The 9,076-nt window shown below is 40.7% G+C and overlaps 1 protein-coding gene across 3 annotated transcripts in view; it reads right to left on the bottom strand.

Moving 5' to 3' along the window:
• Positions 1-2,717: 2,717 nt before the first annotated feature.
• chchd3a (coiled-coil-helix-coiled-coil-helix domain containing 3a) overlaps positions 2,718-9,076 on the bottom strand; it is a 72,854-nt gene continuing 66,495 nt past the window's right edge. For all 3 annotated transcript variants that reach the window (XM_044186456.1, XM_044186457.1, XM_044186459.1), the window contains 2 exons: positions 7,962-8,097; positions 2,718-3,444 (listed from right to left, as the gene is read on the bottom strand). In XM_044186456.1, coding sequence (XP_044042391.1) covers positions 3,421-3,444; positions 7,962-8,097 — 160 coding nt within the window. In that variant the 3' untranslated portion in view covers positions 2,718-3,420. The remainder of the gene's footprint in view (positions 3,445-7,961; positions 8,098-9,076) is intronic.

Below are 9,076 nucleotides of genomic sequence, written 5' to 3'. Positions count from 1 at the left end.
AGTTGCAAATATCCAAGGTCTCTCCTTTGTTTTGTATGCGTGTTTCCTCTGTGCATTTATCTAAGTTATGAATTCTTATACCTTGTTAAAGCATTGTGCAAGGTCTGGTGGTGGACAGTGAGTCATAGGTAAGAGACATTAACAATGTTACAAACCTTTTCTAGCTCACTGTAGCCGGTGAGATTGACACTGACACCGTTGTGTTAATGAGATTAGTTGGCTGGATTCTGACCACACGCCTCTTTCTTTTGAGGGGAAGTAGTTTCATCACAGCTGATTTTCTCAACACTGTGAATGTACCCCACATTTTCTTTCTGTGCATGACTGTGATTTCTCAGTATTTTGGCGTCTCCCCGGTGTGTCAAATCAGTGGCTAATAACGAGACAGACCTGACCTCCATGTGTGACAGCAGTGCTGACCCTCAAATGCCGTTATCTACCAAACTAAAAGAATTATCATAACAATTTGCATTGCCTTGAAGATGATGATGAAAAAGAAGGTTGTCAGGAAATAATGGAGCCTGTAAATGTATGAGTCATGATAGGGCTGGGCACTTCATTTATGCATGGTAGACAGACTGAAGAAACAGTCAGAGAAGAATACTTTGGACTACATGATAAAAGATGTTCTTGAGGTATTAGCAAACTCCAGGAAATATTACAATTAAAATCAAGATTGAAATAGAAACATACAAAAAAGGGAAAAGTCACACGTTCAACATCCATAGCCTTTGCAAATGCTTTAACAAGCATTGGAGGAAAATCTTTGGTTTAAAGTTACTGGGTATGTTACTGCTAAATATATTTGGATAAAAATTCATTACTGTTGTTCACCTACTACTATCATGTATTATTTCTCACTTTGATTGGAAAGAAAATATTCTTAAATGCTGTATGACCCACTAGTGAAATCAAACAGAGCAGATTGCCCAAGTAACACGCAACACATGTGAATGGCTGCTCAGAGTTCACACAGTTTTGATAAATAGATATCCTGAAATGAGATTTGTGTTTTGCATCAGTTTATTTTATTTATTTTATAACCTGATGTTTTTCTATTTTCACCTGTCTATTCTAAAGAAATTTGATTGAGTGCTCAACGACATCTCAGCTACACTTGTTGAAGTCACACTCAGATGTAAAAAAAATAAAATAAAAAAATAGTCCGTTTAGCTCACTCTGTTACTACAACCACTTATTCCTTTATTTATACAATCTTCCCTTTCATCAAAATCTCATTACTCCTACCACCTGATAAATGGTAGATTTTAAGTAGCTTCAGGAGGCGTGTATATAAACTCCAGCTAATACAGCACTACATCATTTTTGAATTGCATTATGTTCTTCCCTAACATACTGTTTCTCAGGAAATGCATTGAACTAAAGAAGAAAAATGCTCTCAAAATGATTCTTCTTTGCGACTTTAGAAGAGGAAAGAGAACTAGCAACTCTACTTTGTAACTTTAAAAAGGTTGTTGAGGTCGTGGTGCAGGCCTTTAAAAGGAAAAGGTAAGCCCCATGTTTGGATCTCATGATTTTCTAATCATCCTTTAATTATATTAGAGAGGATATAATCTCATTTCAGACAGAATACACCGTTAAATCACTTATCTTGGCTCGGAGGTACCGGGTCAGATAGAGGAGTCGTGCAGCTTGTGTCAGAGGCACAGAGGGAAAAACAAGTGGGGAGAAAAAAGAAGGAAAAAATAGCCTTTTCTGTGGAGAAACACCTGCCATGAACTCCAATACCCATTATCCCCAACCTTTAGAAAACCCCTCCAACGCGCGCGCGCACACCCGCTGTATAATAGAAGTCAACCCCTCACCCCTTCGAGCCTCCAAAAGTCAAAATGCAAAAGGACAGCTGACTGACAGACATAGGGGGATTAGTCACAATGAATCACATGCTTGCACGCACACACACAAACACACAGACTGGCTTTCTCCCTCTCTCTCTTGCTCTGTCCATCACACACACACACTTTCTTCTTCTGATGCAGAATTAAGATAACGTCTCCTCTGCGATCACCTGCCTCCACATCAAACCCAGACGGTGTCCCTCAGACGCCCCACACACACACACACAGAGCATAAAAAGTGTGTGGATGGCTGCATTACTACCTCACCCACCACACACACACTGTCAAGCCAAACACACACACACACATACATACATACTGTGTCTGTCTATCCAGTTAAGCCCAACCCGGAGAGTCTGGCAGAGTGCAGACAGCGTAGAGAAGCCGTCTCCTCCAAGGCAACATTAGCCTGGGAGACTGAGCAGAGAAGAAACACACTCCAGAAAGGAAAAAGAGAGGGAGAGAAAGACAGAAAGAAGTAGAAAAGTAAATGGAAAGAGGGACAGTGAGGGGATAAGGAAGAGGTAGAGCTCCCTGCTCTTTCACCTACTAGCTAGAGTGCACAGAGGATATGCACAACAGATCTATATAAAGAAAGAAAGAGACAGATAGAGAAACAGAGAGAAAGATAGATTATGAACCAGAACATCTGGGACGAATATTTCCCCCACGCTCCAGTCCCCCTCTCTTGGGCTCATTCACTCCGTTTGGCAAAATGTCGTCGTGACAACACGAGGGCCGCGTATCCATCAAAGATGTACAATGCTTGCTGTAATTAGCATAAAACACACAAACACACACACTTGAGAGACGGCGCCCACTGAATATTTATGGAGAAAAGTTCAACAACAGTTCCTGCATCGTTTCGTCTTTTATTTCCTCTGATCAGACATTGTCACAAGTGTTGGTCTGGGTGAATACTCAACATGCAGATCATGACATTATTAACATAACACAAACTCACAAGAACAGATGCAAAGAGGAAACAGATGCGTACATGTGTATTTGTGTACAGGATAGTGCATTAGGAGCAGGAAAACAGTGAATTATGGACAACAAAATAGGACTGACTTTTATTCGTAAAAATAGACTTTTATTTTCCTAACGGTGCTGGAGTGAGAGGGGATGGGTCCAAGTGGCCTGTGACAGAGGTGGCTTGCTTTCTAGAGGTTGTTCCAGTTAATTTTTACTGTCCTTCTAGTGGGTCAAGCTCAGACCTGCTGGGTCCTGTTGGTCCCTGCTGTCTCTTCAAAACAGCAGACAGTGTCACTGCCTCCCTACATACTCACAGGAGAGATAGACAAAAGGTAAGAGAGGTGGGGAAGGCGATAAGTATCATGGGGAAAACATCTCGTCTCGTCTTATTTCTCTCTCAGGCTGCTGTGTTCGGTGCATCTAGTCTGGTTTGGTTCGGTTCACCACAGGGTTTTGAGGGTGTGTGTCTTGGTGCTGACTCATTCCTCACTTCCTCCACTCCAGTTTGGTCTGTCTGTCAGTCGGTCGATAATAAGTAATCCCACCATAAACTCTTCATTGCTCCCTTTTTCTTTCTCTCTCTTCCTTAACTCCCGGCCCTCAACTTGTTCTGCAGACAAAAACAGAGAGAAAAGTGCATTAGAGAGATGGAGATGAAAATAAAAAAAAAGATCTAAATGGACAAACAAACAGAAGAGAAACACAGGAGAGACAAGACAGAGAGAGAAAGGCTTGAGTACAATAAAAGGGAAGAAGCTGGAGTGAGTTGGAGAAATAGAGAAAAGACCCGAGGGCAGTGGATTCCATGTTAGCGATAAGTGCGACCACAAATCCCCAGCACTACCTGTCAATAACCATTTGAACCGGCCTATTGCAGCTGATGCCACTGGATGAAAATTGCCAAAGAGGAGAAGAGTGAAAGAAAAGAAGGAGAAGAAACAAAGGACATAAGGAAGGGAATTAGGTAAGGAAGAAAGAAAGAAAAATATCTTCTTCCTCACTGACCAACTTAATAATGGTGTTGTGACCCATGTCAGTAACATTTCATTTCTGCAAAGGAATCTGAGTTTATTTTGTGCCCATTGATCTGCCCATGAAATGATTATTGCCAAACAGTCTACTACACTGTGAAATCCAGGTTAGGACAAGGGGCAGACTTTAAAGATATCACTTAAAGGATAATTCCAGTTTATTAGAACTCGGGCCTTATTTTTTTTAATTCCAGCCATCATTTCTGTTGGTTATGATAACATTGTATCTACAGTACTAAAGTAACTGCTGAGATCTGGGAACATGGCAACATCGCTACGATGAATTCCGAAAGGACAACAAACATTAGAGATTTTACTGGTTAAAATCTGACCTGCCGTACTTGCCGTAACACACGTATACGCATTGGGAGATTATTATTGACATTTCAGGTGTCCTCACTTTTGTTTTTTTTACCTCCAAACAATGTGGTTTAGAACTGGCTAAACTATTGACTTGTTTACAACTTGTCTCATCATCTCATGTCTTTAAGGGATTGCATCCATAGAACTTTTTCTCTCCCAATACCGATTCCTCAGCTCAGGTTATCTGCCGATCCTGATCGGATGGCAAATTTAAAAACTGCGTACCTCGCTGCTTATTGGAGTCATTTCTATGTAAGGTAACATGAGGCCAGAGATTGTTGTGGCGCTAAAAACTGAGTCAGGGGCCCACTGTGACTGAATGAATGTAACTGAAAGCAGAAACACTGAGGGCCTTATTTACTGAGATGTGACACAGTCTGCCCCAAACACACGTGCTGTATTTAGCAAGAAGATCATTTGTCCCTAATTATAACCCTACCTGCCCTTGCTGTAAACTGGAACCAGCCACTTTATTTCACCAATTTTGGTCATGCCTTAAACTTTCAGATTTCTGGGGATCTATTTTGTATTTGCCCCCGTACGGCTATCTTTGGGATTCTACCAGTGGGCGGTCCATTATCACATGCTCAATCTGATACAGTAGCATATGCCACTCTAAATGACGGGTAATTTTGCACATTTGGAAACTTACCTTGTTGCCCTCTTACAATCATTGGGTCAGAGACTTATTAGGCTGCCTTAAAATTGAGAAACTTAAATTCAGCTCCTGTGGAAAACCTGAATGTTTTTATGTGACCTTGTCTCCATTCTGGGCCTACTTTGAGCATCTCACCCTGTGGCTTGTAAAGAATCCGAATGCTGTTGTGTATTTACTTGCTTTGCTGATTGTTGTGTGTTCTTATGGTGTTTATTGCCTTGTCAAATAACAAAAAAACTATAAATATAATTTCTGAAAAAGAGGCGTAAACACAGCGCAGATGGGATTTACAAGAGCCACAAGGAAGACTGTAGGGGGAAAAGATACATGCATTAAATATAGGATTGTTTATAAGTAAAACTGATTATTAAAAACAAAAAGGAAGCAATTAGGCTACTAGTAATACACACAAAATTGGATTACTGTAACGCAAATGAACGAACGTGTTCATCAAACTTGATTTTGAACTTGACCATCTATGAACTGTAAAATCACTACAGGCTGCAACTAAACTTTTCTTTGTTTTGTTAAGACATTTAATTGTGGGCTTGACATTTGTTTTTTTCCTTTCAGGTAATTGTGAATAACCTGGGGGTTTGTTTAAAACCTTGATGGCTGTCTAACTGCTCGTGTTTCTTATTGCAATATCGATGTGTTCTCACATGTTCTCTTAAACACATCTATGAAATCGAAGGCAACAATACTGAGACAAGATTTACTGACATCTATAAAGTATTAAAAGGACAAATTAAATCATTAAAATATACTTTATCGTGAGCAATTTTGATTTAAATGTCAATATTTAAAGATGATGTTGAAGCAGTTATATGAGTCAGCTCCTGTTTTATTTCTATCCTTGCAAACATAACATCCGCTGAAACCACAAACAGGGATCTAGCTTGGCCCTTTGAGAGTAAAAGTGAGATGGAAGGGTCAGTCTAAAAAATGAAGTGGAGAAGGAAAAGATAGGGAGCAAGAGGCGCTCATGCGGCGAGAATATGGAATGAGGAGGCAAGCAGTGGATGGCGAGATCGGCCTGGTCCATGATAAACTCTTTTTCATAGAGGGAGACTGAAAGAGACTTTATCTGTCCTTCGACTGCCTCTTCCTCACAGTTTGCTATCTGGACCTGTTAAGTGCTGAATGCATTAGAAATGTGACTAGGGATGAAGGGATAGTGGATGGGGGGAGTGAAGGAGGAATGGTGGCAGGGCACAGAGGCCACAAAAGAGAGCGAAAGTGGGTCTAAATGTTATCACTGACTGGCGATAAGAACGCTAATTATCAGTGACAAAGGCTGAGCTGCTGACAACGGCTCTGTCTTGGCTGACTCCAGGCGAGGGGTCAATATTGTAAAACTGAGATTTGGGGCATTTGGTTTTTATCCTCAGTGAGATGGCATCTTGGACATGCCTATCTAAACCCACGGGGCCACAGTTTTTAGTTGAATTTAAGATTTGAAGGGGAAGGACGAAGAAGGGTAAAGAGATTTTGCTTTTTGAAAAGTGTCTGAGCTATGCTATCACGTGTCTTTGACAGAAAGGATGAGAGACGGCATAGACGGTAAGAGGGCATGTTTGGATCTTCTGACCTCCAGAGGTCAAAGTCATGTCCTTTGACATTTGTTCTCGGTACAGCTTCCTGCTTAGCTCTGATAAAGCTGTGTAAACATCCTAATCATGAAGCTGCATCAGCTCATATCAATCCTACTTCATTCCTTCCCCCTATTTTGTCGGCTGTGTAATTCTGCATATTATTCCTTTAAAGCCTTATCACAGAACAGTTTTTTCTTTGCACCTAATGACTTTAAAAGAAAGTCTAAGACAGATAAGCACAGACGAACAGGAGTGTGCTGTGATTGCCGCGGGGTGATAAACACAAGCGGATTACCATATCGTCTCAGGCTTGCTTCCAAACAATTTACAACATCATAACAGCATCCGGACTGTGAACGTACCCTTGCTGCATGTTGACGAGGCTACAGGTAGCTTCCTTAAACGCACACACAAACACATCCACACAATGAATAAAACATTGTGCTATTTACATGATGTATAGCTTAAAAATCTGCCAGCATCTGACTTTTAGATCTAATACCAATACCCACGAGGGTGAGCGAGAGACACAAAACTCAGTGTTCCACATTTCCGACAAAACAATGCAATTGTAAAAAAAAATCTAATAGAAAGGCTCCATGAATGTAAATTGAGCCTTGTTGGGGCCAATGGATGTTACATACTGCAAAGTGAGAGAGGGGGGAATCAAGTTAATATCAACCTGAGTGACATTACTATTACCATACAGTGTGTGACCGTGGGAGACAGAGGGCAGAAAAACATTAGCACTTGGCAATGAAAAGAGAGAGCTCCAGAGAGGACAATGGTATCCAACTAGCAGCGGCTACTCCCTTGGTCTTATTACATTAAAACACACACAGAGACAGTCGGGGGAACGCCTATGTCAGTAGGTATTATGGAAATAGATCGTAAGGTTTAAACTGGCTATTTAGAGTGAGCTTTATTCAGGCGCCAGTAGCCCATTGGAAATTATATTCTCCTGTCTAAAAGCAAGGAGCCGGCGCATGTAAATGGATGCTAGTGTGTATGTGTGCGTATATTATATTAATTCATTTAGATATTTAAAAAGGGAAGGGCTGCTCTACTGTAACTACTATACACTTCTATGAGCCCAATGACGTATGCTGTAGCTAACACACACGGGGCTACTTTGTAATACACGCATCAATTCAATTAAAAGCTACAATACAGGATTAGGCGGCGCCCCAACTTACATATCATCTGTCCATGAGGGTGCATGCACATACTTGTCATTCTTTTCAGAGGGGGGAAAAATTTGTTATTTTGGAGGGTTTTAAAAGCTAAAGGAAGTATTTTCCTCATGTACAAAGAGTACAATTACACACAATGAAATGCCCATTCATTTCACTTAACAAGCATGCAATACACATATAGATAATATTCATATGCAAAAGATGCTAGTAAGTGTAGCAAATTATGTCCAAATGACATATGAAAAGTGATAAAAGACACAAAGCTTTGTTCCGTAAATACGCACCTGTTTGTTGTTGTTGACACACTGTAGGTAAAGGGCTGCTATGTTGGAGCAGTGAAGGGTTTTTCCAACATTCTCTCTGTAGCATGCAAGGATCTGGCCCTGCAAGTCTGCACACACAGGATACATCTCATACCGCCTGTGGGGGTGAGAAGGAGAAAGAAATAATGTGAAAACAGGGGAAAATATGGTGTAAAAGAGGAGGGGAACATGGGGCAGGAGGAACAGTGTGAGGGATGAGAGTTAAGGGAAAGGGATACAAGTGTAAGAAAAGGACTGAGTGATAAATGTGTGAGAGAGAAAGAGTCAAAAGGTGGACAGAAAATGAAGAATGCATAAAAGATGGGTAATACAGAGGAACTGACAAAATGAGTATGAGATATAGAAATCTAGAACAAGAAAAGAGGAATAAACACGTATTGTTGGTTTGGAAAATGAGCATATCGATGGTCATTTTTATTTCAAGAGAGCCCACTGAGCTATACTGAAGTCGACAGTGTGTGTACACCCTCTTCCTTTTCTATTACTACTGTCATTCCAGTCCAAAATACCTGAAGCAAGAATCAAATATACTGTAAAGACTGGAAGGAAGGTCAAAGGTCAATCCATTGACAGAGAGGCCTGAGGGTTTTCTAAAAACGGACAATTAGAGGTGTCAAATAAAGCTTCCAACAATGGTTTCATCGCCTCAAAAGGGAAATTCATCAGTGCTATGGGACTGCATAGAAGAGAAGCTAACAAATCAATGTGTAATGCAGAGAAAACAATAAAATGGCATTGGTTTAATGTAGACAAACAATAACGCTTACTTGTTACAATGTGACAATGATAATAAGGTTAAAATGGCCTGCATGCCAAGTATACCTTACTGGGGAATTAGTCCTAGTTCTTATGTCTTACCCCTAAAAACCATTTAAAAAGGCCCCACTGAAGAGAGTATCGATCACTCTAGGCACCAGTGAATCCATCCATTGATGAAGGAAGGCTCCCTGAGAGTGTCAACCATTAAATACTGGGCAGCTGTCACCTTGAACTGGTCTAAAATTCAATCTTTTAGCATCCAAGAGAAGGTTGTTGTTGTAGACTGTGAATGCTAATGTCTGGATATAGGGTACACA

Source organism: Siniperca chuatsi, linkage group LG23 (assembly GCF_020085105.1).
Source record: "Siniperca chuatsi isolate FFG_IHB_CAS linkage group LG23, ASM2008510v1, whole genome shotgun sequence".
In the NCBI taxonomy this organism is placed as follows: Eukaryota; Metazoa; Chordata; class Actinopteri; order Centrarchiformes; family Sinipercidae; genus Siniperca; species Siniperca chuatsi.
The sequence above is the reverse complement of the archived record's forward strand: the minus strand, read 5'-3'. Positions and strand labels throughout refer to the sequence as shown.